The sequence below is a fragment of the Gorilla gorilla genome, chromosome 20 (assembly GCF_029281585.2).
Source record: "Gorilla gorilla gorilla isolate KB3781 chromosome 20, NHGRI_mGorGor1-v2.1_pri, whole genome shotgun sequence".
In the NCBI taxonomy this organism is placed as follows: Eukaryota; Metazoa; Chordata; class Mammalia; order Primates; family Hominidae; genus Gorilla; species Gorilla gorilla.
The window spans coordinates 23,793,357-23,820,939 of NC_073244.2; the positions used below are offsets into that span (position 1 = coordinate 23,793,357).

General features: G+C 51.7%; 1 protein-coding gene across 1 annotated transcript; it reads right to left on the reverse strand.

The window, feature by feature from the left end:
* Window positions 1-1,907: 1,907 nt before the first annotated feature.
* Window positions 1,908-27,391, reverse strand: PLVAP (plasmalemma vesicle associated protein). The gene is made up of 6 exons (XM_004060265.5): window positions 26,463-27,391; window positions 15,684-15,780; window positions 14,871-15,583; window positions 10,388-10,448; window positions 10,144-10,225; window positions 1,908-2,381 (listed from the first exon to the last, which is right to left on the reverse strand). Exons 1-6 carry the CDS (start codon window positions 26,829-26,831, stop codon window positions 2,375-2,377), a joined length of 1,329 nt encoding a protein of 442 aa, XP_004060313.1. The 5' UTR covers window positions 26,832-27,391; the 3' UTR covers window positions 1,908-2,374.
* Window positions 27,392-27,583: the final 192 nt, after the last annotated feature.

Genomic DNA, 27,583 nt, shown 5'->3' on the forward strand with positions numbered 1-27,583 from the left:
GACTTGAATTTCTACCAGTCTTGTAGGAAAAGGACCTTTTTTCTACACCTTTACCTGCAGTAGGTGTTGGGTGTTATGACCTTGAAAAGACATTTTCCCAGTCTGCTGGGTGCAGTGTGATTTCCCTGTGTTCTTTCGATTTGCTTTTCCCTGACTACTGGCTAATTTAGTGATATCAATGACCCAAAGTGTCTTTAAACTGGACACTGGTACCTTTTCTGGAGAATTCTTTGCAAACCTAGAACTTTCTTTCTCTTTTTTCTTTTTCTTTTCTTTTTTTTTTTTTTTTTGAGACAGGGTCTTGCTTTGTTGCCCAGGCTGGAGTGCGGTGGCGTGATCTCAGCTCACTGCAACCTCCGCCTCCTAGGGTTCAAGAGGTCCTCGTGCCTCAGCCTCCTGAGTAGCTGGGATTACAGACCCACACCACTACGCCTGGCTTTGTGTTTTTTTGTAGAGATGGGGTTTTGCCATGTTGGCCAAGTTGGTCTTAAACTCCTGGCCTCAGGTGATCCACCCACCTCAGCCTCCCAAAGTGCTGGGATTATAGGGACTACAGGCGTGTGCCACCATGCCTGGCTAATTTTTAAAATCTTTTGTAAAGACAAGTTCTCACTATATTGCCACAACTGGTCTTGAAATCCTGGGCTCAAGCAGTTCTCTCACCTCTGCCTCCAGATTAGCTGGGTCCACAGGTGCACATCACCATGCTTGGATAATTTTTAAGGTTTTTGTAGAGAAAGTGTCTTGCTATGTTGCCCAGGCTGTTCTTGAACTCCTGAGCTCAAGCGATCCTCCATCCTCAGCCTCCCAAAATGCTGGGATTACAGATGTGAGACATCTTTCTTGGCCTGCTGTTTAAAGGAAACACTAAATTTAACAGCATTGCCGTCATGATGCTGTGCCTTGTAGCCACTGCATTAAACCCTCTTTGGCTATGACTCTGCTATTTCCCTTTGTGTATAGAGGTGCCTGTGCCTTGGGGGCTGCTGGTGTCCCCCAACGTTTGTTCCAGGTTGAAGGGTCTTGTGGCCTGGAGAAGTTGGGGAGGAGGTTCCCTGGCTTTCATCTTCTTTCCAGTCTTTTCTCCTTCATAGCCATGTGGTACTTTTGTAGTTGTTGTTGTTGTTTTGTTTTGTTTTGTTTTGTTTTTTGCTCTGTTGCCCAGGCTAGGGTGCAGTGGCTCGATCTTGGCTCACTGCAGCCTCCACCTCCTGGGTTCAAGAGATTCTCCTCCTTCAGCCTCCCGAGTAGCTAGGATTACAGGCGTGCGTCACCACGCCCAGCTAATTTTTGTATTTTAAGTAGAGATGTGGTGTCACCATGTTGGCCAGGCTGGTCTCGAACTCCTGACCTCAAGTGATCCTCCCGCCTTGGCCTCCCAAAGTGTTGGGATTACAGGCGTGAGCCAGCATGCCCAGAAACCATGTGGTACCTTTAAAAGCAGAAATCACACTTCTGGAGTCTTTGAAGGATTTACTAATATTTATTAAGTGCCACCAACATTTCAACGGGCCACAGCCAGGGCTGGGAGTTGGGGGAGAAGGAGTGGCTCCCCTCCCGACAACAGGTGACCCTCACCCCCGGCTCAGGGCCCCGAGGGGGGCCTGGAAACACTCACGCTCAAGGAGCGGAGGTGAATGGCTCCCTGTTCTCACCTCCGGGTACAGGCACTAGGGGTGAGGAAGTGGCTGGGAGGCAAGGAAGCTGGAGGAGGGGAGGTGCTGGGGCCCAGGGTTGTGCGGGAGGGGATGGGATCCTGTGGGTACCTTGGCCTGTGTGCCAGGGTCGGGGGGACGTGACACTAGGTGAGAATTGGGTAGAAAGTGTGTGTGAAAGGGCATGCGTGCATGTGATGTTGGTGCCATATCTATAGGTGTCGTTGTCATGGTGTGTGTTGTCACTGTGTCTGTGTGTGACATCATCACCGCCTGTGTGATGCCATCGCCGCGTCTGTGTGACATTAATATGTGTGACGTCAACGTGGCCCGTGACGTCATTGCTGCATCTCGGTGTGACGTCATGCAAAGTTCCCCGTGTCTGTGTGCGACGTGCTGCATCTGCACGACGCCATCGCTATATCTCTTCGTGACGTCTACATGGCCACGTGACGCCATCACCACGGTGATATGTGACGTCAGCGCCGTTGCTTGCGTGACGTCATCTCCGCGGCCGTGTGTTCTGGGTGAGGGATCGTGAGGCGCGGGTGCGGGTGTGAGAGAGTACTAGGGGTTTGCATGCAGGGAGTTGTCTGATGGTGGCCCTGGGTGGTTGGGGGCGGCGGGAGGGGGTTGTGTCGGGCGCTGCGAGCATCTCACTGCATCCTCCGCAAACCGCCGAGTCGGGCCATCCCTTGGTCCTCAGGCCTGGAGCCTCCTCAGCCACTAGGGCAGGAAGGGGATGGTAACACAACAGAGTGTCAGACAGAGGGAATGGCAAACCTCGCCGGGCCCTGGAGGCTCGTCCTCAGTGGGGACACAACATCCTGGGGACCCCGGCCCTGCCTCCTACCACCCTGGGCCCCTACTTCTTCCTCAGGACCCCAGGGCTCCTTCGGGTTCAGCCTCTCCATGAGACTCTCATGTGTTGAACCTCCCCAGGATGGTGAGACTGAGGTTTGTTCCTCCCCATTATACAGATGAAGAGACTGAGATTCAGAGTGGCCACACTTCACGAGCCCCAAGCCTCTGCTACAGCTTGTTTGACTCTCCCCAGTGCCTCCCAACATTCTGGGGATACTGAGAATTTACCCCAAAGCCTCTGCTCCCCCAGACCCCTACACTGGTTCCCAAGGCAAGGCTTCAGTCTCCCTCTTTTGCCTGCTCCTGCTCACATGTCCTCCATGGCTCCCCAGTGCCCTCAGGACAAAGTCCAAACCTTACAACGTGGCATTCAGGGCTCCACCCCTCTGCCCCTGCCAGGCCTCCCCATCAGGGACTCCTGCTGTGCCAAAGACCCAACAATTCCAAGAGCCATCACACTGCTTCCGCACCCTCCGGCCCCACCGCCTTTGCACGAGCGGAGTTGTCTTGCTATCTGGGATGCCCTCCCCCTCCTGGGCCTGGCAGAGGTTCCTGCGAGGGGTCAGGGGTTGGCTTAGAGCCTGTTTCCTGCTGGGGGAGGAGGGGGCTGTGGCTAAGTCCCGCTTCCGCTGGTCCTCTCCCTTCCTTCCCCGGCTCTTCCCTGGGGCCCGAGTGGCCTCACGTTCCTTGGTTGGCTCTGGGCCCTGGCCCTGGCCCCAGACTCCATCCTCAACCAGCATTTACCCAGCTCTTGTCCCTGCTGCCAGCCTGCAAGGCTCCATCTTTGCTTGAACTGGGTCAATGCACATCCCTCTGTCCTGGTCCCCAGCTCTTTGTCCCCTAGTCTGTTCCCCAACAGTGACCAGAGGAACTTGTGGATGCTTGAACTGGGTCATGCACATCCCCCGTCTGCTCAGGTCCTCACAGCAGCCACAGGCAGGGCTTGATCAGCTCCCATCACTTCCCTGCCCTCACCTCCTCCTCCCGTTCCCCTCCATCACTCCACTCCAGCCACACCGGCCTCTTCCCTCAAACACACAAGGCACGGTCCCACCTTGGGGCCTTTGCCCTGGCTGTGTCCTCTGTCTGGTGCACCCTTCCTGGGATCCCCCCATGGCTCCTCCCTCACCTCCTCTGGGTCTCTGCTTCAATATCACCTCCTCGGTGTAGCCTGCCCTGTCTCTGGTAGAAAGTTCCAACCTTCTTACGCTTCCTGCCCCTTTCTCTGTCTCGCCCATCACCAAAGGACCCTTGAGTGACCTGTTCATCTAATTTATTATCCATCTCTCCCACTAGACTGTGAGCCCCATGAGGGCAGCGGGTTTCTGTGCCTTGTTCCCAGCACCCAGCACCATGCCCGGTTACCAGCAGCTGCTCAATAAATACGGCTCGAATGGACAAACGAATCATCAGAGTCGTAACAGTGAACTTGAACAACATTAACCACGTGTCCGGCTCAGAGCCAGGGCTGGACTCCCATCTTAAGCCCATATGGCCGGGCGCGGTGGCTCACGCCTGTAATCCCAGCACTTTGGGAGGCCGAGGTGGAGGGATCATTTGAGGCTAGGAGTTCAAAACCAGCCTGGCCAATGTGGTGAAAACTCATCTCTACTATAAATACAAAAGTTAGCCAGGCCTGGTGATGCATGTCTGTAATCCCAGCTACTTGGGAGGCTGAGGCATGAGAATTGCTTGAACCCAGGAGGTGGGAGTTGCAGTGAGCCAAGATCACACCACTGCACTGCAGCCTGGGCAACACAGCAAGACTCTCTCAAAAAATAAAAAAGATTAAGAAAATAATGCCAGGCGCAGTGGCTCATACCTGTAATCCTAGCACTTTGGGAGACGGAGGTGGGCAGATCACCTGAGGTCAGGAGTTTGAGACCAGCCTGGCCAACATGGCGAAACCCCATCTCTACTAAAAATACAAAAATTAGCCGGGTGTGGTGGCGCATGCCTTTAATCCCAGCTACTCGGGAGGCTGAAGTAGGAGAATCAGTTGAACCTGGGAGGCAGAGGTTACAGTGAGCCGAGATGGCACCATTGCACTCCAGCCTGGAAAACAGAGCGAGACTCTGTCTCAAAAAAAAAAAAAAAAGGGCCGGGCGCTGTGGCTCACGCCTGTAATCCCAGCACTTTGGGAGGCCGAGGCAGGCGGATCACGAGATCAGGAGATCGAGACCATCCTGGCTAACACAGTGAAACCCCGTCTCTACTAAAAATACAAAAAATTAGCCGAGCGTGGTGGTGGCCTCCTGTAGTCCCAGCTACTCAGGAGGCTGAGGCAGGAGAATGGCATGAACCTGGGAGGCAGAGCTTGCAGTGAGCCGAGATCGCGCCACTGCACTCCAGCCTGGGTGACAGAGCAAGACTCCGTCTCAAAAAAAATAAAAATTTAAAATTAAAAATAAAAATAAAATCTTGGCCAGGTGTGGTGGCCCAGCCTGTAATCCCCACACTTTAGGAGGCTGAGGCGGGCAGATCACCTGAGATCAGGAGTTCAAGACCAGCCTAGTAAACATGGTGAAACGCCATCTCTACTAAAAATACAAAAAAAATCAGCCAGGCTGGTGGCGGGCACCTGTAATCCCAGCTACTCGGGAGGCTGAGGCAGGAGAATTGCTTGAACCTGGGAGGTGGAGGTTGCAGTGAGCTGAGATCACACCACTGTACTCTAGCCTGGGTGGCAGAGTGAGACTCCATCTCAAAATAATAATAATAATAATAATAATAATAATAATAATAAAATAAATAATAAAATCTTTTTTTAAAAAAGCTCTTCCCATTGCAATTTTTGCCATATTCAGCCACATAGCTCCTGGACCAAGATTTACTTAATATTTGCTGTTTAAAAAACGTTTTAGAGGCAGGGTCTTGCTCTGTCACCCAGGTTGGAGTGCAGTGGCGTGATCATAGCTCACTGCAGCCTTGACCTCCTCGGCTCAAGCAGTCCTCCTGCCTCAGCCTCCCAAGTAGCTGGGACAACAGGTGCATGCCATCATGCCTGGTTAATTTTTTTTTTTTTTTTTGAGACAGTGTCTCGCTCTGTAGCCCAGGCTGGAGTGCAGTGGTGCAATCTCAGCTCACTGCAACCTCCACCTCCCAGGTCCTGGTTCAAGCAATTCTCCTGCCTTAGCCTCCCGAGTAGGTGGGATTACAGGCACACTCCACCATGCCCAGTTAATTTTTTGTATTTTTAGTAGAGACAGGGTATCACCATGTTGGCCATGCTGGTCTTAAAGTCTTAACCTCATGATCTGCCCGCCTCAGCCTCCCAAAGTTTTGGGATTACAGGTGTGAGCCAACATACCCAGCCATTACTGTCTTTATATCGTTTTTAAAGAAACTTACATTGATTTCCAAAGACACTCAGTCTCTACTTCTTTTTTTGTTTTTGTTTTTGCTCTGCCTCATGTGATCTGCAGGAAGGGACACTCAGTCTCATCAAGTAAAGGAAAGCTGGCGCACATATCACCAACAGAAAATGACTTTAAAATTTTCCATAGGCCGGGCACCGTGGCTCATGCCTGTAATCCCAGAACTTTGGGAGGCCAAGGCGGGCGGACTGCCTGAGGTCAGGAGTTCGAGACCAGCCTGGCTAATGTGGTGAAACCCTGTCTCTACTAAAAAATACAAAAAATAACCGGGCATGCTGGCACGTGCCTGTAATCCCAGCTACTCGGGAGGCTGAGGCATGAGAATCGCTTGAACCCGGGAGACAGAGGTTTCAGTGAGCAGAGATTGCGCCACTGCACTCCAGCCCAGCGACAGAGTGAGACTCCATCTAAAAAGAAAAAGAAAGATTTTTTTTCCATAAGAGCAAGACCTCATGCCGAAGCCCAGCTGATGCGGGGCCCTGCGTCGGCCATCGATTTGGGAACACGGGAGATGCGCAAGTGTCTGGAAGCCGTTAGAGCAAGTTAATACCAGCTGAGGCTTTGTCTATTTTATTTTTTTAAACTAAACGCTATATTAATGAGAATTTTATTTTTTCTCTTTTAGAGACGAGGACTTGCTATGTTGCCCAGGCTGGACTTGAACTCCTAGACTCAAGCAATTCATCCTCCTCAGCCTCCCAAAGTGCTGGGATTACAGGCGTGAGCCACTTCGTCCCACTAAGCTGAGACTTTATCAAGGCTTAGAAGGAATAAGAGTGGGTCGGGTGTGATGGCTCACGCCTGTAATCCCAGCACTGTGGGAGGCTGAGGTGGGTGGATCACCTGAGGTCGGGAGTTCGAGACCAGCCTGACCAACATGGTGAAACCCCGTCTCTACTAAAAAACAAAATTAGCCGGGCGTGATGGCGAATGCCTGTAATCCCAGCTGCTTGGGAGGCTGAGGCAGGAGAATCACTTGAACCCAGGAGGTGGAGGTTGCGGTGAGCTGAGATCGGGCCATTGCACTCCAGCCTGGGCAACGAGAGAGAAACTCCGTCTCAAAAACAAAAAAACAAAACAAAAGAAGAAGAAGTAAGAGTGGAGGCCGGAGGGGGTGGCTTATACCTCTAATCCCAGCACTTTGGGAGGCCGAGGAGGGCGGATCACTTGAGGCCAGGAGTTCGAATCCAGCCTGGGCAACATAGCAAGACCCCTGTCTCTACAAAAAAATAACAATTTAGCTAGGCATGGTGGAGTGTACCTGTAGGCTCAACCACTGGGGAGGCTGAGGCAGGAGGATTGTTTGAGCCCAGGAGTTCGAGGCTGCAGTGAGCTATGATCGTGCCACTGCACTCCAGCTTGGGTGACAGAGCAAGACCCTGTCTCGAAAAAAATAATGATTAAAAAGATAAAATTCCAGTGACTCTCCCCAAGTTGCCCAGTTAACCCAGAGCAGACAGCCCCAGCCCACTTGCCCCCGGCCTCTCTCAGGGGAAGGCGAGTCAAGGGCAGAAGCCAGCAGGCCAGAAGCCCTTCCTGCGACCGTGAAGAGAGAAGCAGGCAAGGTCCAGGCTTAAGTACACATTGTTTTCTCAGCAGGTGGACGTCATTTTGGGGTAAACAATGTCAAGAGCTTCCCTGGTTCTCAGCCGAGGCCCTGACAGTCCTGGGCTGGGAGCCCGGGCCTGGCCCTGGTTCTCCACTGTGTGACCCCAGGCTGCTCACTTCCCTGGGGCCTCAGTTTCCTCCTCTGAGAAGTGGGGATAATAATAGAACCTCCTTCCTTGCCATGAGGGCTTTCGGCCAAGATGGAGAGAGGAAAATTGTGTTTGCTTGGAGTGGGGAATCTCCTCCTCACCTTTTTGTTTCCCTCCCTGTGGGCTGCTCAGGGCTGAGAACTTTCTCCCAGACAGAGCCATCTACAGCAAAGGGGTTGAGAGACAGCTTGGCGAGGGAGTGAGCTCCCTATTGGAGAGGGTATGCAAGAAGAAAAAAAAAAAAAAGAAGAGGTGGAAATGGAGCTGGACATGATGCATCCTGGGGAGTTGGCGGCAAAGCTTTCGGAAATCTGCTTGGCCAGAAATCCCGTATTAGCCCTCTGAGGCTGCAACAGACCCAGATTGACAATAGCTCCGTGGCAAAATGGTCATAGGCACAGTGTTTGGGGTCAAAGGGATCTGACTTAAAGTTCTGGTGCCTTCCTGAGCCTCGGGTCCTAAACTGCAAACAGCAATGCCAGGCCCTGACTCCTCTGTCAGTGGTATAGCAGGACCCCAGAGAGAGCACAGGCTGTTCTTGGGGCGGTGGCCTGAGTCACCATCCCTGTGACGCACAGGCCGCCCTCTGAGAAGTGACTGACTCTGGGAGGAGGCGGGGGGCACAGGCAGCAAGCCATGACCTGAGCGTGTGCCAGGAGCCCTTGCTGCTTCCTACAGAGGCCCCTAGTCCCTTGCTCTGGTCATTTTTGGATGGCACCTTGCAATTAGCAAAGCATTTCCAGGCCCTTGACTTCAGAGACTATCTTTTTTTTTTTTTTTCCAAGACAGGATCTCACTCTGTCTCCCAGGCTGGAGTGCAGGGATGCGATCTTGGCTCTCTGCAGCCTCCACCTCCTGGACTCGGGCGATCTTCCCACCTCAGGCTCCTGAGTATCTCGGACTACAGGTGCACACCACCACACCTGGGTAATTTTTGTATTTTTTGTACAGAGGGGGTTTTGCTATGTTGCCCAGACTGGTCTTGAACTCCTGGGCTCAAGCAATCCTCTCACCTCGGCCTCCCAAAGTGCTGGGATTACAGGTGTGAGCCACAGTGCCTAGCTGAGACTCTTTTTTATTTTTTATTTTTATTTTTATTTTTTGTTGCCCAGGCTGGAGTGTAGTGGCGCAATCTTGGCTCACTGCAACCTCCACCTCCCGAGTTCAAGTGATTCTCCTGCCTCAGCCTCCGGAGTAGCTGGGATTACAGGTGCCCACCACCACACCCGGCTAATTTTTGTATTTTTTTTTTTTTTAGTAGAGACAGGGTTTCACCATGTTGGCCAAGCTAGTTTTGAACTCCTGAGCTCAAGTGATCCGCCCGCTTCAGCCTCCCAAAGTGCTGGGATTACAGGCGTGAGCCACTGCAACCGGCCTCTCTTTTTTTGAGACGGAGTCTTGCTCTGTTGCCAGGCTGGAGTGCAATGGTGTCATCTCGGCTCACTGCAACCTCTGCCTCCCAGGTTCAAATGATTCTCCTGCCTCAGTCTCCCAAGCAGCTGGGACTACAGGCGCATACCACCACGCCCTTTTTGTATTTTTAGTAGAGATGGGGTTTCACCATGTTGGCCAGATGGTCGTGATCTCTTGACCTCATGATCCGCCCACCTCGGCCTGGGATTACAGGCGTAAGCCACCACACCCAGCCTCTTTTTTTTTTTTTTTTTTTTTTTTTTTTCTGACACAGTCTCACTCTGTCGTCCAGGCTGGAGTGCAGTGGCATGATCGCGGCTCACTGCAACCTCCGCCTCCCAGGTTCAAGCAATTCTGCCTCAGCCTCCTGAGTAGCTGGGATTCCAAGCATGAGCCACTGTGCCCAGCTGAGACTCATTTTCTAGAAAGTAAAGGTCAGGAGTCATTCCTGGATGCCACTCCCCCTTCTCTCCCTCTGCTCATTACCTTCCCTCACCCCCGTCCAGCCTCCAGGCCTTTGGCCTGGCTGTTCCTGCTGCCTAGAACACTGTTCCCCCTGCTTTCCCTGAGGCCAGCTCCTCATGCTCCAGCTCTTCCTCACCAAGGCTCTCTCTTGCCTGTTTGGGGTCCGATGGCCTGGGTTCATGTCCCAGCTCTGCTGTGCTCCCTGGGGTACAGGGCATGCCCTCTGTGCCTCACTCTCCTCATCTGGAAAGTGGGTAGAATAGTGGTTTGCCCTACTATTATTGTTAAGTTGCGAAGATTACATGAATTAATCTTGCAAAGTACTTAGAACTGCGTGGGGCTCCCAGTAGGTGCCTAATAATTGTAGGCTCTTTGGTAGTCCCATCATGACACTGTCTAACCCACTACTCAGGGAGTTTCATGAGGACAGGACTGGGTGTGTCTTGGATACTGCTGTGTCCCTCACGCCCAACCATACATGACCTAGTATACAGCAGGTGCTCAATTAAGGAAGAAGCAAGTGTGAGATCAGCCTCCCTCCACCCTCAGTCCTGGTCCTAGCTTTGCCCACAGTTCTAAGACTGAACAACTGCAGTCTGCCCAGTGCCTTACCTGGATGGGGCTACAGGGATGCCTGCAGGGGGCCTCTGGGACTCCAGGATCTTCCTCTTGAACTCCTCCAGGCTAGCTGGGTCTGTGGAGGGAGAGAGGTGAGGCTTGACCTACAGCTTCAGTTGCCCCTGCCCCTGGGCTAGGGATGGGCTGGCAGCCCAGGGGAGTGGGAAAGGGGGGCTGGGGTGGGGTTCGAGGTGGAAAGGGGCCCCTCCCCTACTTGGCTCTGTCTTTTGTCACTCACCGATGGGCTGGGGGTTGGGGACAGGGCCCATGGGCCTTGACACTGGCATCATCGGCTGCGACTGTGAAAGAAAGATGGAGGGAGGTTGGTAGGAGCCAGGGCTTCCCAGACAGGCTTCTGCCTCTTCTTTTCTTTTTCTTTTTTTTTTTTTTGAGACGGAGTTTCGCTCTTGTTGCCCAGGCTGGAGTGCAGTGGTGTGATCTTGGCTCATTGCAAACTCTGCCTCCCAGGTTCAAGCGATTCTCCTGCCTAAGCCTCCTGGGTAGCTGGGACTACAGTCACACACCACCATGCCTGGCTAATTTTTTGTATTTTTAATAGAGCTGGGGTTTCACTATGTTGGCCAGGCTGGTCTCGAACTCCTGACCTCAGGTGATTTGCCTGCCTTGGCCTCCCAAAGTGCTGGGATTACAGGCATGAACCACTGCACCCGGCCGGGTTCTGTGCTTTCATGCCCTTCAAGACCATCGTCTCTAAAGTCCTTCCAGGGCAGGGTAACAGACCCCATGTAGAAAGACATACATGGTCATGAACATAGAATCACCTGCACCCACCACAAGACTTGGGGACACCACAAGATGGCTTGGGGACTTGTGGGACTGATCACCTCGGCAGTCCCGAGGCCCCATGCTGCAGAGCTGGTCTACCCCTGTCTCCATCACAGCCTCAGGGTGAATCCAGTTCCAACCCAAGACCCCATCGGAGTCTACTCACCCACCACAGCCCCCTTCAGACTGAAGCCAACCTACCGTGTAGACTAACTGGACCCCGATCCTAAATGCCACCCCTGGAATATCCCTGAGCCAATCCCCCAAAACCTGAAATCCAAAGCCAATTCTGAACTCAATCACCTAAAATGTGATCCCAACGTGAAAAGTCAATCTCCCTTAGAATCAAGCCCCAGCCTAAACCCAATCCTAATTATAAACTGGATCTGACCATATCTTCAGATCTCACTCTGACTCCAACCATTCTCTTGACCCAACGTCTATGAAAATATCCGTTTCGGGCCAGGCGTGGTGGCTCACGCCTGTAATCCCAACACTTTGGGAAGCCGAGGTGGGCAGATCCCCTGAGGTCAGGAGTTCGAGACCAGCCCGGCCAACATGGTGAAACCCCACCTCTACTAAAAATACAAAAAAAAAAAAAAAATCAGCCAGGCCTGGTGGCGGGCACCTGTAGTCGCAGCTACTCGGGGAAGCTGAGGCAGGAGAATTGCTTGAACCTGGGAGGCGGAGGTAGCAGTGAGCCAAGATTGTACCACTGTACTCCAGCCTGGGTGACAGAGCGAAACTCTGTCTCAAAAAGAAAAAAGAGAAAATATCCATTTCCCCAGCCCCAGCCCTGGGCTCCAACATGCCCTCCTACAAACACTTGTGCAATGTCATGCTCAACCTCCTCAATCCCAGACCCCAGCCGCTACCCAGCTCCCATCCTAAACCCACCCTCAGTTCCAATCCCAACCCAAACTTCACCCCAATCCTAAGGCCCTATGGAGCCCCTGATATTAACCCGAAACAGTCCTAAGCTGGTCAGTTACCCCAAATCCACCTCAACCCAGTTCCACCCCGAGATTGGCATCTACCCCAGATTTTACTCTCAACCCAGCCCTGATCGTCACTCAACCCCAATGTCCCCAGCCATAACCCAGGGTCACCCAATCCTTCAACTCAACTCCAAGCCCACTCAACCTTCCACCAGTCACCCTAAACCAACCGAACCTCAACTCCTAACCCATTGTCAATACCAATTCCTATGTCAATGCCAGTGAAATCCGAAATTCACCCTTGGCTGCAACCTCTAAGCATCTCTATACCCACCAGCCACGTCCAGCTACCAGAGCCTCCAATCCAGCTTCAGTGCTTCAACTCAGTCCCAAAGCAACTGAGATCCTAGATCATTCTTCACCCAACCTCACCCCCTACAAGCATCCCTGACTCAATTTGCAAGCTTTTCTCACCATCCAAATTCCAAATTCAACCCCAGTTCTAAAATCAATGAAATCCTAAGTGAAATCCTAACCTTAACTCAAATCAGCTCCAGATACAGCAGTGACCAAAAACTCATCTCAGCCAACTTAAACACGAGTTCAACCTTCACATCAACTCTTCCTCTAGGCATCCTCACCCCAGTATCACTCCCAACACTAAACCAACTCCCCTGGTTCCTCAACACAACTCAAATACAGGATTTTAACTCCGACCCTAACCCCAATCCTCATCCCAGCCGTAAAAGAACCCACCAGCTCCCTACACTCAAACTCAGCCTCGATTCTTTCATTTTTCTTTTTTAGAATTGGGAGCAGATTTTATTTTATTTTAGATTCAGTGGGGATGTGTGCAGGTTTGTTACATTGGGTATATTGCATGATGCAGAGGTTTGGGTTTTTTTTTTTTTTAAGATGGAGTCTTGCTGTGTCACCCAGGCTACAGTTGCAGTGGTGCGATCTGGGCTCACTGCAACCTCTGCCTCCTGGGTTCCGGCGATTCTCATGCCTCAGCCTGCCAAGAAGCAGCTGGGATAACAGGTGTCTGCCACCAAGCCTGGCTAATTTTTGTATTATTAGTAGAAACAGGGTTTCACCATGTTGGCCAGGCTGGTCTCGAACTCCTGACCTCAGGTGATCCGCCCACATTGGCCTCCCAAAGGGCTGGGATTACAGGTGTGGGCCACCGCGCCTGGTTGTAGAGGTCTGGGTTTCTAATGGTCCCATTGCCCAAGCAATGAACACAGTACCCAAAATGTAGGTTTTTAACCCCTTCCCCCCTCCCTTCCACCCTTTCCCATTTTGGAACCCCAGTGTCTGTTGTTCCCATCCTTGGTCTTTCACCCAAGCTGTAGTGCAGTGGTGCAATCCCGGCTCACTGCAGCCTCAACCTCCCGGGCTCAAGCAATCCTCCCACTTCTCAGCCTCCCAAGTAGCTGGGATTACAGGTGTGTGCCACCACACCTGGCTAATTTTTTTTTTTTTGAGACAGAGTTTTGCTCTGTCACCCAGGCTGGAGTGCGGTGGTGTGATCTTGGTTCACTGCAAGCTCCGCCTCCCGGGTTCACGCCATTCTCCTGCCTCAGCCTGCTGAGTAGCTGGGACTACAGGCACCTGCCACCACACCCGGCTAAATTTTTTTTTGTATTTTTAGTAGAGACGGGATTTCACCATGTTAGCCAGGATGGCCTCAATCTCCTGACCTCATGATCCACCCACCTCGGCCTCCCAAAGTGCCGGGATTACAGGCATGAGTCACCGCGCCCAGCCTAATTTTTGTATTTTTTTTGTAGGGATGGGGTTTTGTGTTTTGTTTGTTTGAGACGGAGTCTCGCTCTGTCACCCAGGCTGGAGTGCAATGGCATGATCTTGACTCACTGCAACCTCTGTCTCCTGGGTTCAAGAGATTCTCCTGTCTCAGCCTCCCAAGTAGCTGGGATTACAGACGCACGCCGCCACACCCAGCTAATTTTTTGTGTTTTAGTAGAGGCGAGGTTTCACCGTGTTGCCCAGGCTGATCTCAAACTCTGAGCTCAGGCAGTCCACCTGCCTCCGCCTCCCAAAGTGCTAGGATTATAGGTGTGAGCCACCACACCCAGCCTGGGGTGGGGTCTTGCTATGTTGCCCAGGCTGGTCTGAACTCCTGAGTTTAAGCTATCCTTCCACCTTGGCCTCCCAAAATGCTGGGATTACAAGTGTGAGCCACCACGCCCAGCCAGCCTCCATTCTTAATCCTTTCTCAATGTCATTCCTAATTCCAAACTCTACCCTAATCCTAATGCCAATAAACTTCTCCATCCACATGACTACAATCCTATAACCATCTGTAGGGCGGACAGCCACCAACAGGTCATCACAGCATCCATCCTAAATCCACCCTCCATTCCTCAACCCAAACCCAAACCCAAAAGCAACAGAAATTCTAGATCCAACCCCTCACCCAACCCTAGACCCGATATCCACCCTACCTCTAATTCCAGTCTTTTTTTTTTTTTTTTTTTGAGATGGAGTCTTGTTTTGTCGCCCAGGCTGGAGTGCAATGGCTCGATCTTGGCTCACTGCAACCTCCACCTCCCGGGTTCAAGCGATTCTCCTGCTTCAGCCTCCTGAGTAGCTGGGATTACAGGTGCCTGCCACCACGCCCGGCTAATTTTTGTATTTTTAGCAAAGACGGGGTTTTGCCATGTTGGCCAGGCTGGTTTCGAACTCCTGACCTCAGGCGATCCGCCCACCTTGGCCTCCCAAAGTGTTGGGATTATTGGCATGAGCCACTGCGCCCGGCACTCTAATTCCGTTCTTAACCCTACACTCTTCTCAATGCCCATCCCCATTCCAAGCTCTATCCTGATCCTAATGCCTGATCCTAGAGAGTTGTAACTCACCCAACCTAGACCAGGAAGCCATCCTCAAAGCCAACTCCAAGTTCAAATCACCACCACCCTCTTGGCATCTGGACCTAACTCCACTGCAGCCTCCCTCTGGGGCCCGCAAGCCCACCTTGGTCTTGATGCAGGTGTCCAGGGCTGAGTTTCTGATGGCCAGCTCCATCCTGAGCTGCTCCGCCTCCCTCTTCTTCTCTTCCAGCTCCTTGGCCAGGTTGTCTCGTTCCTTCCGCAGCACCGCCTTCTCCTCCAGTGCTAGCTGGGTCTGCCGGGAGCATTCAGCTTGGAGCTTGGCCTCCCGGGCCTGAGCCTCCTTCTCCATCTTCTGTTTCGCCTCCTGACTGGCCCGCAGGCCCTGCTGGGCTTCCAGCTTCTGGCGTTGGAGGTCCGAGTTCTCGCGGGCCACGCGTTCGATATCCGCCCGGAGGCTCCGGGCCAGCTCCTCCACCTTGGAGCTCATGAGGCTGGGCATGTGGTCGCAGGCTCTGCGGATGGAGGCCAATTCCGAGCCCAGGGGATGGTAGAGGTTGTAACCCAGGTTGTCCAGGCTGCGTGGGATAATGGAGTCCCTCCACAGGTTACGAAGATCCATCTCAAACTTGTCCTTGTCCAGGGGCAGGCAGAGGGCTTGCACCTTTTGCAGTTGCTCCTTGGCCAGCTGGCGCTCTTGGTGCTGCAGCTCCCGGGTTTTCACGCATTCAACCAGCTGTTCCTCCACCACGCGTTTGTTCAGCAGCACGCTTTCCTTATCCTTAGTGCAAATGGCCTTCTCCTTGGCTATCTCCACCTCCAGCGTCTTCACCTTCTGATTCAGCATGAAGAGCAAGGCTAAGGAAAACAGGACCAGGAGACCCAGGAAGATTGGGGGCTGCCGAGAGCACTGGGCAGGGAGTCCACCATCCCGGCTCCCTGCAGCCTTAGTACTCACCATCGCAGCTCTTGTTCATGTCCTTGAATTGATCTCTGCATTGCTTCTCACTCAAGATGATGGCAGCCATGTACCTCTGATTGTTCGTGTAGATGACCTGCCCGGAAGATAGGGGAAGGACGCAGGACAGAGCTTAGTGTCTTGCCCCCGGGACTGCCTGGACCCAGATCGAGCACCCTGGTGGCCAGAGTGAGCTGAGTTCACAAGGGCATGGTCCCTTTATGAGGGGATGTTAGAAGCCAGGTGTGGCAGCTCACACCTGTCATCCCAATTACTTGGGAGGCTGAGGTGGGAGGATCACTCGAGCCCAAGAGTTTGAGACCAGCCTGGGCAACATAGCGAGACTCCCATCTCAATAAAACAAACAAACAAAAATAAATAAACAAAAATATAGTGGATGTTTGTCTGATCTTCAAAAGCTTTTACAGTTACTACTATCCAGAAATAAAAAGACACAAAGTATAAATACATGCTACAACATGGATGAACTTTAAAAATATTACATCCACATTTATGGTCAACTGAATTTCTTTTTTTTTTTTTTTGAAACAGTTTCACTCCTATTGCTGTTGCCCAGGCTGGAGTGCAGTGGCACAATCTTGGCTCACCACAACCTCTGCCTCCCAGATTCAAGCAATTCTCCTGTCTCAGCCTCCCAAGCAGCTGAGATTACAGGTGGCTGCCACCACGACTGGCTAATTTTTTTGTGTGTTTTTGGTAGAGACAGGGTTTCACCATGTTGGCCAGGCTGGTCTTGAACTCCTGATCTCAGGTGATCTGCCCGCCTCGGCTTCCCAAAGTGCTGAGACTACAGGCTTGAGCCACTGTGCCCGGCTCGAATTTTTTTTTTTTTTTTTTTTTTTTTTTAGATAGGGTCTCACTTTGTCACCCAGGCGGGAGTGCAGTGGCCTGATCTCAGCTCACTGCAACCTTGACCTCCCAGGCTCAAGCAATCCTCTTGCATCAGTCTCCCGAGGAGCTGGGACTACAGGTATGCGCCACCACTCCTGGCCAATTTTTTGTATTTTCCTTAGAGATGGGGGTTTTACCATGCTGCCGAGGCTGGTCTTGAACTCCTGAGCTCAAAGAATCCAACTGTCAGGGCCTCCCAGCCCTGAATTTTTTTTGTTTTTTTTTAAAGAGATGGGGTCTCACTCTGTTGCCCAGGCTAGAGTACAGTGGAGTGATCATAGCTCACTGCAGACTCGAACTCCTGGGTTCCAGTGATTCTCCTGCCTCAGCCTCCCCAGTAGCTGGGACTACAGGCCTGTGCCACCACGCCTGACTGATTTTTAAATTTTTTTTTTTTTTTTTCTTGAGACAGAGTTTCGCTCTTGTTGCCCAGGCTGAAGTGCAATGGCGCGATCTCGGCTCACTGCAACCTCCGCCTCCCGAGTTCAAGCGATTCTCCTGCCTCAGTCTCCTGAGTAGCTGGGATTACAGGCATGCGCCACAACACCCAGCTAATCTTTGCATTTTTAGTAGAGATGGGGTTTTTCCATGTTGGTCAGGCTGGTCTTGAACTCCCAACCTCAGGTGATCCGCCCATCTCGGCTTCCCAAAGTGCTGGGATTACAGGTGTGAGCCACCATGCCCAGCCTTAAATTTGTTTCTGTAGAGATGGGGTTTCACTATGTTGACCAGGGTGGTGACGATCTCCCCCATCAGCCTCCCAAATTGCTGGGATTACAGGTGTGCACCACCATGCCTGGCTATGGTCAACTGATTTGGACAAGGATGCTGCTATGAGCTCAACTGTATCCCCAGTACCTGAGAATGTGACTGTATTTAGAAGTAGGGTTTTTTTTGTTTTTGTTTTTTGTTTTTTTAGACAGAGTCTCGCTCTATCACCCAGGCTGGAGTACAATGGCGTGATCTCAGCTCACTGCAACCTCTGCCTCCTGGGTTCAAGTGATTCTCCTGCCTCAGCCTCCCGAGTAGTTGGGATTACAGGGGCCCACCACCCTGCCCGGCTAATTTTTTTTTTTTTTGAGACGGAGTTTCGCTCTTTTTGCCCAGGCTGGAGTGCAATGGCATGATCTCGGCTCACCGCAACCTCCACCTCCCGAGTTCAAGTGATTCTCCTGCCTCAGTCTCCCTAGTAGCTGGGATTACAGGCACGCACCACCATGCCTGGCTAATATTGTATTTTTTAGTAGAGACAGGGTTTCTCCATGTTGGCCAGGCTGGTCTCAAACTCCCATCCTCAGGTGATCCGCCCACCTCGGCCTCCTAAAGTGTTAGGATTACAGGTGTGAGCCACCGCACTAATTTTTGTATTTTTAGTAGAGACGGGGTTTCACCATGTTGGCCAGGCTGGTTTCAAACTCCTGACCTCAGGTGATTTGCCCCCCTCGGCCTCCCAAAGTGCTGGGATTATAGTGGTGAGCCACCTCTCCTGGCAGAAGTAGGGTCTTTAGAGAGGTAATTAAGTTAAGGTGAGGTCCTTAGGGTGGGTCCTAATCCAACATGACTGATGTCCTTATAAAGAGAAGAGATTTGGACACAGAGACACGGACAGAAGGAAGACCAAGAGCAGACACAGGGAGAAGATGCCACCTGCAAGCCAAGTAGAAAGATCTGGAACAGGCCGGCTATGGTGGCTCACGCCTGTAATCCCAGCACTCTGGGAGGCCAAGGCGGGTGGATCACGAGGTCAAGAGTTCAAGAGCAACCTGGCCAAGATGGTGAAACCCCGTCTCTACTAAAAATACAAAAAAATTAGCAGGGCATGTTGGTGGGCGCCCGTAATCTCAGCTACTGGGGAGGCTGAGGCAGAGAATTGCTTGAACTTGGGGAGGCGGAGGTTGCAGTGAGCCGAGATCGCGTCTCTGCACTCCAGTCCAGCCTGGGTGACAGAGCGAGACTCGGTCTCAAAAAAACAAACAAACAAAAACCTGGAACAGATCCTTCCCTCACAGCCTCAGAAGGAACCAACCCCGCTAACACTTTGATCTTGGTACCACCCAGTCTGTAATACCTTGTCATGGAAGCCCTAGCAAATTAATACAAATGCTAACACCATCTCATGAGGCAAACAACAGTCTTTAAAAAAAACCTTTTTTTTCTTTTTTTTTTTTTTGAGACAGGGTTTTGCTCTGTCACCCAGCCTGGAGTACAGTGGCACGATCTCGGCTCACTGTAACCTCCGTCTCCCGGGTTCAAGTGATTCCCCAGCCTCAGCCTCTCGAGTAGCTGGGATTACAGGCGTGCACCACTATACCTGGCTAATTTTTGTATTTTTAGTAGAGACAGGGTTTCGCCATGTTGGCCAGGCTGGTCTCGAACTCCTAACCTCAAGTGATCTGCCCACCACCAGCCTCGCCAACATGGCGAAACCCCATCTTTGCTAAAAATACAAAAATTAGCCAGGCATGGAAGCGCATGCCTGTAGTCCCAGCTATTTGGGAGGCTGAGCCAGGAGACTCGCTTGAATCCGGGAGGCGGAGGTTGCAGTGAGGCGAGATTGTGCCACCGCACTCCAACCTGGGGAACAGAGTGAGACTCTATGTCCAAAAAAAAAAAAGAAAAATTAAAATTAAATTAAATAAGATATGCAAATGGCCAATGAGCATATCAAAAGATATTCAAAATCGGCTGGGCGCGGTGGCTCACACCTATAATCCCAGCACTTTGGGAGGCCAAGACAGGTGGATCACCTGAGGTTGGGCATTCGAGACCAGCCTGGCCAACATGGTGAAACCCCATCTCTACTAAAAATACAAAAAAATTAGCCAGGCCTGGTGGCAGATGCCTGTAATCCCAGCTACTTGGGAGGCTGAGGCAGAAGAATTGCTTGAACCCGGGAGATGGAGGTTGCAGTGAGCCACGATCACACCATTGCACTCCAGCCTGGGTGACAGAGCAAGAGTCTGTCTAAAAAAAAAAAAAAGGAAGAAAGATATTCAAAATCACTAGCCATTACGGAAATGCAAATCAGGACCACAGTGAGATACCACTTCACACCCACGAGGGTGGCTATTTTAAAAACCCATAAACCCCCAAAATGAACAGTAACAGGTGTTGATGAGGATGTGGGGAAATCAGAATTCTCAGACAGTACTAGTGAGAATGTACAATGTTGCAACGGCTTTGGGAAAGTCTGGCAGTTCCACAAAATGTTAAACATAGTTACCATGTGACCCAGAAACTCTACTTCTCAGCATATACCCAGAGCAATGGGAACACATCCTCACATCAACTTGCCAGGAATGTCCACAGCAGCTCGATTCACAGTAGCCAAAGGTGGAAAGAACCCAAATGCCTGTCAGCAGATGAATTAACGCACAAAATGTGTTCCTTCTATACATAGAACATGATTCAGCCATAAAAAGGAAGGAAGCACTGATACATATTGCAATGTGTGTGAACCCCAAAAACATGATGCCTAAGTGAGAGAAGCAGGACACAAAAGGCCACAGAATGTGAGATTCCATTGACATGAAATACCCAGAACAGGCAAATCCATAGAGACAGGAAGCAGGTTGGTGGCTGTCAGGGATTGGGGGAGGGGAATGGGGAGTGACTGCTGATGGGGACGTGGGTTTTCTTTTGGGAAGGTGAAAATGTTCTAAAATAATGTTCTAAAATGGATTGTGGTGATCAATGTACAACTCTGTGAATGTACAAAAAATCATCAAATTGGCCGGGCGCGGTGGCTCACGCCTGTAATCTCAGCACTTTGGGAGGCCGAGGCGGGCGGATCACGAGGTCAGGAGATCTAGACCATCCTGGCTAACACGGTGAAACCCCATTTCTACTAAAAATACAAAAAATTAGCCAGGTGTGGTGGCGGGCGCCTGTAGTCCCAGCTACTCAGGAGGCTGAGGCAGGAGAATGGCGTGAACCTGGGAGGCAGAGCTTGCAATGAGCTGAGATTGCGCCACTGCACTCCAGCCTGGGCGACAGAGCGAGACTCCATCTCAAAACAAACAAACAAACAAACAAAAACATCAAATTGTACACTTTAAATAGGTGGATTGTAAAATACGTGAATTATATATCAATAAAGCTGTTTTTAAAAATTATTTATTATTATTATTATTTTTGAGATGGAGTCTCGCTCTGTGGCCCAGGCTAGAGTGCAGCGGTGTGATCTCAGCTCACTGCAACCTCTGCTTCCTGGGTTCAAGTGATTCTCATGCCTCAGCCTCCCAAGTAGCTGGGAATACAGGGGCGCACCACCGTGACCAGCTAATTTTTGTATTTTAGTAGAGACGGGGTTGCACCATGTTAGCCAGGCGGTTTCGAACTCCTGACCTCAAGTGATCCAGTGGCCTCGGCCTCCTGCCTTGACTTCCCAAAGTGCTGGAATTACAGACGTGAGCTGCCACGCCCGGCCAGCTATTTTTATTTTAATTTAATTTTATTTTTTTTGAGACATGGTCTCACTCTGCCACCCAGGCTGGAGTGCGGTGGTGTGATCACAGCTCACTGCAGACTCAGCCTCCCCAGGCTCGGGCAATCCTCCCACCTCAGTCTCTCAAGTAGCTGGGATTACAGGTGCGTGCCACCACTCCTGGCTAATTTTTGTATTTTTTATAGAGATGAGGTCTCACCATGTTGCCCAGGCTGGTCTTAAACTGCTGAGCTCAAGCAATCCACCCACCTTGTCCTCCCAAAATGTTGGGATTACAGGTGTGAACCACCACGCCTGGCCAGCAAAGCTGTTTTTAAAGAAAGTGTTCACAATTTAACAAACTAAAGCCATGCCTTTCAAACTTTGGAAGAGAACCCTCTGCAGAAATATAATAAGACATGAAGAATCAGGAGAGTTTGTCTTTCTGCAACTCTCTGTCCTTCATCCTTTTGCAGTTGGCCCTGGGTGAATGTCCTGGGGGGACATGGGGAATGCCTTCTGTTCTCAAAAGCCTTAGTCATTAGGAGGCTGAGGTGGGAACACTGCTTGAGGCTGGGAGTTCGAGACCAGCCTCGGCAATGTAGTGACACCATGTGTCTAAAAAAAAAAAAAAAAAAAAAAAAAGGCTGAGATTTTTAAGTTTCTTTTTTAATTTTTAGTTTATTTTTTATAGAGAAGAGGTGTCTTGGGAGGCTGAGGCAGGTGGATCACCTGAGGTCAGGAGTTCCAGACCAGCCTGGCCAACATGGGGAAACCCCATCTCTACTAAAAATACAAAAAATTAGCTGGGTTTGGTGGCGGGTGCCTGTAATCCCAGCTACTCGGGAGGCTGAGGTAGGAGAATCACTTGAATCCGGGAGGCAGAGGTTGTAGGGAGCTGAGATTGCGCCACTGCAATCCAGCCTGGGCGACAGAGTGAAACTCTGTGTCAAAAATAGTAATAATAATAATAAAATAATTAAATAATGTTTTTATTTATTTTATTTATTTATTTTTTTGAGACAGAGTCTCGCTCTGTCTCCCAGGCTGGAGTGCAGTGGCGCAATCTCGGCTCACTGCAAGCTCCGCCTCCCGGGTTCATGCCATTCTCCTGCCTCAGCCTCCCGAGTAGCTGGGACTACAGGTGCCCACCACCACACCTGGCTAATTTTTTGTATTTTTAGTAGAGACGGGGTTTCACTGTGTTAGCCAGCATGGTCTCGATCTCCTGACCTAGTGATCCACCCACCTCGGCCTCCCGAAGTGTTGGGATTACAGGTGTGAGCCACTGCACCCGGCCAATAATTTTTTTTTAAATGAAAAGACAGGCCAGGTGCAGTGGCTCACACCTGTAATCTCAGCACTGGGAGGCCAAGGCAGGCGGATCACGAGGTCAGGAAATAGAGGCCATCCTGGTTAACATGGTGAAACCCGGTCTCTACTAAAAATACAAAAAAAAATTAGCAGGGCATGTTGGCGGGCACCCGTAGACCCAGCTACTCGGGAGGCTGAGGCAGGGGAATTGCTTGAACCCGGGAAGCAGAGGTTGCAGTGAGCGGAGACTGCGCCATTGCACCCCAGCCTTGGCGACAGAGCTAGACTCTGTCTCAAAAAAAAAAAAAAAAAAAAGAAAGAAAGAAAAGACACCAGTTATCCAGGTTCAGGTCTGAGAGGGGAGGCAGGGCTCTAATCTGAGGATCTAAGGGGCAGGCAGGACCCTATTGGGAGGGTCTGAGGGAGGGGCACAGTTATGCCCTGGGGACTAAGGGGTGTTCCACCCCATCTTGGGGGGCTGAGGTGAGACCCACCATACTCTGGGCATCTGGGGAGACAGTGCTTTGCCCTGGGGTTTTGGGGGATAGAGACAGGGCCCTACCCCTGGGGCTCTGGGCGAGGGGTTGAGGTGGAGGTAGGGCCCCGCCATTAGGGGTCTGAGGTGAGGAGACCGAGTTGTGCCTTGAGCAGGACTGAGGGGGCTGAGCTTACCTTCCTGCCCAGTGCGGACAGCTGGGTGGTCTGAGGTCCTATGGGAGGCCTGTCTTTGCCACTGCCTGGGCCCTGGCCAGCCAGGTCACCTCCTTGGAAGACCCCGAAGCTGCCTCTTCAGCCTTCCCTCACCCCACCCTCCCATCTCTCACCCACCTCACCCTTAAGGAGAGAGCCCCACACCTGCTCCCCACAATGTCTCAGGGCAGGCAGGACACCCCCTGGATGAAGTTGTGTCTGAGAACACGGGGATAATTGTCTAGTGAGTTTGACACAAGCCGGGGTGCGAGAGTGGCGCGATGGTCTCCAGGAGACCCCAGATTTGCAGCTGTGACTGTGCCCAGAGAGCCCACCTGTTTCTGCAACCTCAAGAAAGTCACCTTCCCTCTCATGCCTTCACTTTCCTGCCTGCAAAGGGTTTAAAACTTCTGCTGCCCAGGCACAATGGCTCACTCCTGTAATCTCAACACTTTGGGAGGCCAAGGCAGGTGGATCACTTGAAGTCAGAAGTTTGAGACCAGCCTGGCCAACATGGTGAAACCCCATCTCTACTAAAAATACAAAACTTAGCTGGGCATGGTGGGGCGCACCTGCAATCCCAGCTACTCGGGAGGCTGAGGCAACAGAATCGCTTGAGCCTGGGAGGCAGCGGTTGCAGTGAGCCGAGACCTTCCACTGCACTCCAGCCTTGGCAACAGAGGGAGACCCTGTCTCAAACAAAACAAAATAAAACAAAACAGCCGGGAACGGTGGCTCACGCCTGTAATCCCAGCACTTTGGGAGGCCGAGGCGGGTGGATCACAGGGTCAGGAGATCCAGACCATCCTGGCTAACACAGTGAAACCCGGTCTCTACTAAAAATAGAAAAATTAGCCAGGCATGATGGCGGGCGCCTGTAGTCCCAGCTACTCAGGAGGTTGAGGCAGGAGAATGGTATGAACCCAGAAGATGGGGCTTGCAGTGAGCCGAGATTGTGCCACTGCACTCCAGCCTGGGCGACAGAGCCAGACTCCATGTCAAACAAAACAAAACAACAAAAGCTTCTCCCTACTTCCTGGGATTTGGCAATGAGTTAATATTTCTAAATTCAACACCCAGCATACAGCAAATATGGACTGTTTATACATGCTAGAATTGAATAGGAACAAAACACTGTGAACTTTTATTCCGTCCATCCTTTTTTTGTTTTTGTTTTTTTTTCCATTCAGGGTCTCACTCAGTCGCCCAGGCTGGAGTATAGTGGCACTATCTTGGCTCACTGCAGCCTTGACCTCCTGGGCTCAAGTGATCCTCCCACCTCAGCCTCCCAAGTAGCTGGGACTTACTGGCATGTGCCACCATGCCTGACTAATTTTTGTATTTACTTATTTATTTATTTTTAGACAGAGTCTCCCTCTGTTGCCCAGGCTGGAGTGCAGTAGTGAGATCTCGGCTCACTGCAATCTGTGCCTCCCAGGTTCAAGTGATTCTCCTGCCTCAGCCTCCCGAGTAGCTGGGACTACAGGCACATACCACCATACCCGGCTAATAATTTTTGTATTTTTAGTACAGACGGGGTTTCACTAGGTTGGCCAGGCTGGTCTCAAATTTCTGACCTCAAGTGATCCACCCACCTTGGCCTCTCACAGTGCTGGGATTACAGGTGTTAGCCACTATGCCTGGCCTAATTTTTGTACTTTTTGTAGAGACAGGGTTTCACCATGTTGCCCAGGTTGGTCTCAAATTCCTGGACTCAGGTGGTCCTCCTGCCTCGGTCTCCCAAAGTGCTGGGATTACAGGTGTGAGCTACTGTAGCCGGTCTTCAGCCACTTATTTGCAGCTTGTGTGTGCTGGAGCCCTTTGATTAGTGCTGGCACATTCTGGGAGCTTCATGCATAGTAAGTTATGGGCTCAGGACTGCCAATTAACACACAGGAGGAGAATTAAACTTGGATTCCAAAAAGACAATGAATATTATTTTCAAAATTGTATCTCAAATATTGCATGGAATATACTTACAGTTTAAAAAAAATGTTGCTGGCTGGGAATGGTGGCTCATGCCTGTAATCTCAGCACTTTAGGAGGGTGAGCCTAGGAGTTCAAGACCAGCCTCAGCAGCATAGTGAGATTCTGTCTCTAAAAAGAAGTTAGCCAGGGCACCAGGTCAGGGCACGGTGGCTCATGCCTGTAATCCCAGCACTATGGGAGGCCGAGGTGGGTGGCTCACTTGAGGTCAGGAGTTTGAGACCAGCCTGGCAAACATGGTGAAACCCCGTCTCTACTAAAAATACAAAAATTAGCTGGCATGGTTGCACACGCCTGTAATCCCAGCTACTCAGGAGGCTGAGGCAGGAGAATCACTTGAACCTGGGAGGTGGAGGTTGCAGTGAGCCGAGATTGTGCCACTGCACTTCAGCCTGGGTGACAGAGCGAGACTGTGTCTCAAAAAAAAAAAAATGCCAGGTGTGGTGGTGCCCACCTGTAATCTCCGCACTTTGGGAGGTCCAGGAGGGAGGATTGTTTGAGCCCAGGAGTTCAAGACCAGCCTGATCAACATAGCGAGACCCCACGTCTACTAAAAATAAAAAATGACCTGGGCATAGTGGCATGTCCATAGTGCCAGCTACTCAAAAGGCTGAGGCAGGAGGATTGCTGGAGCCCAGGATGTCAAGGCTGCAGTGAGCTATGCTCACATCACTGTGCTCCAGCCTGGGTGACAGAGTGAGACCCTGCCTCCAAAAAAAAGAAAAGAAATAAAAAAAATTTAGCTGGACGCAGTGCCCCACACCTGTAATCCCAGCAGTTTGGGAGGCTGGGGTGAGAGGATTGCTTGAGCCCAGGAGTTCGAGACTAGCCTGGGCAACATAGTGAGACCTCATCTCTGCTAAATATAAACATATTAGCTGGGTGTGGTGGTGCATGCCTGTAGTCCCAGCTACTCAGGAGGCTGAGGCAAGAGGATCACTTGAGTCCAGGAGATTGAGGTTGCAGTGAGCTGTGATAGCAATTGCACTCCATCCAGCCCAGGATACACATGGAGACCCTGCCTCTTAAGAAAAAAAAAAAAAATCTATCGGCCGGGTGCAGTGGCTCACGCTTGTAATCCCAACACTTTGGGAGGCCAAGGCAGGCAGATCACTTGAGGTCAGGAGTTTGAGACCAGCCTGGCCAACATGGTGAAACCCCATCTCTACTAAAAATACAAAAATGAGCCGGTTATGATGGCACATGCCTGTAATCCCAGCTACTCGGGAGGCTGAGGCAGGAGAATCACTCCAACCCAGGAGGCAGAGGTTGCAGTGAGCCGAGATTGCACCACTGCACTCCAGCCTGGGAGACGGAGGGAGACTCTGTCTCATAAGAAAAGAACATTGGTCCTGTGATTGTCCCCCTCTCTTGGATGAGGAAACTCAGGCTCAGAGAGGTGAGGGGGCTTGCTCAGGTCCCCAGGGCGAGTGTCCTGCCCACAGCCTTACCCGGTCACCCTGGCACTGGCGGAAGCTGGCATTGATGCGGTCCAGGTCGCGGCGAGCGTTCAGCCACATCTGCATGATGGCATCCTTGGCGCGGGTGGTGAAGTTGAGCTCCTTGGTCAAGTTGGACTGGGAGGCCGTGAGCCCTAGGAGCTGACTGTATAGGCCCTCGGCTCGGCGCTCGGTGGCCTGCAGGTTGGACTCTGTGCTCACGTGCACGTTGCCATAGACCATGAAGAGCACGAGCCCCAGGATGATGAGGAATTGGATGAGGGAGACGAAGAGGAAGAAGTAGCGCAGGTAATACCAGCAGCCCCGAGAGCTGCCCCCCGCCCGAGCGTAGGACCCTCCGTGCTCCATGGCCAGACCCATTTGCTCGATCCCGCCGTCTGGTGCACCGTCCCTGCTCGCCACCCGGCCTGCTCTGGCCCCCGCCTCGCAGGGGGGAGTGCTTATATTACTCCTCTTAATACTTCCTCTGCCTGGCTCCTTCCTGGCCCGGAGGAAACGGGGGCTGCGGGTTATCACAACACTCCCACTCTGGCTGTGAGAAGGCGGGGGTGGGGCTGGGGGCCCAGAGCCAGGGCACCGGCTGGACCCCTCTGATTAATGCTGGGTGGGGCGCTGGCTGGCTGGTCAGGCATTCCTGGCCTCTTCGAGCCTCGCGTTCGCCTTTACTTGGTGGCGGGTGCTGTTCTCAGTACCTGCTGTGATTAGGTCGCTGAATCATGCCAGGTCTGTTGCTGTCTCCCTTGTGTGGCAGAGGAAACTGAGGCACAGGGAGGAGAAGGGGTTGCCTCGGGGTCTCACGCTGTTAGTTCAGCGAACTTGACTTACCTCAAGACAGGCTGGCTACAGACGTGCACCCACTTCACCAGGGCGGTGCTGATTAAGTGCCACAAAACGTGGGAAATGTGCCAGGCGCGGTGGCTCACGCCTATAATCCCAGCACTTTAGGAGGCCGAGGCAGACGGATCACCTGAGGTCAGAAGTTTGAGACCAACCTGGTCACCATGGTGAAACCCCCCGTCTCTACTAAAAATACAAAAATTAGCCGGGTGTGGTGGCACTCGCCTGTAATTCCAGCTACCCAGGAGGCTGAGGCAGGAGAATCGCTTGAACCC

What these genes read in the sequence shown, in the direction of transcription:
- PLVAP (XM_004060265.5), bottom strand. Translation starts at nt 26,831, where the DNA reads ATGGGTCTGGCCATGGAGCACGGAGGGTCCTACGCTCGGGCGGGGGGC. An exon ending in CATGAACAAGAGCTGCGATG is followed by an intron (nt 15,584 to 15,683) that starts GTGAGTACTAAG and finishes TGTTTTCCTTAG; the next exon opens with CCTTGCTCTTCATGCTGAAT. An exon ending in CCCCAACCCCCAGCCCATCG is followed by an intron (nt 10,226 to 10,387) that starts GTGAGTGACAAA and finishes CTCCCTCCACAG; the next exon opens with ACCCAGCTAGCCTGGAGGAG.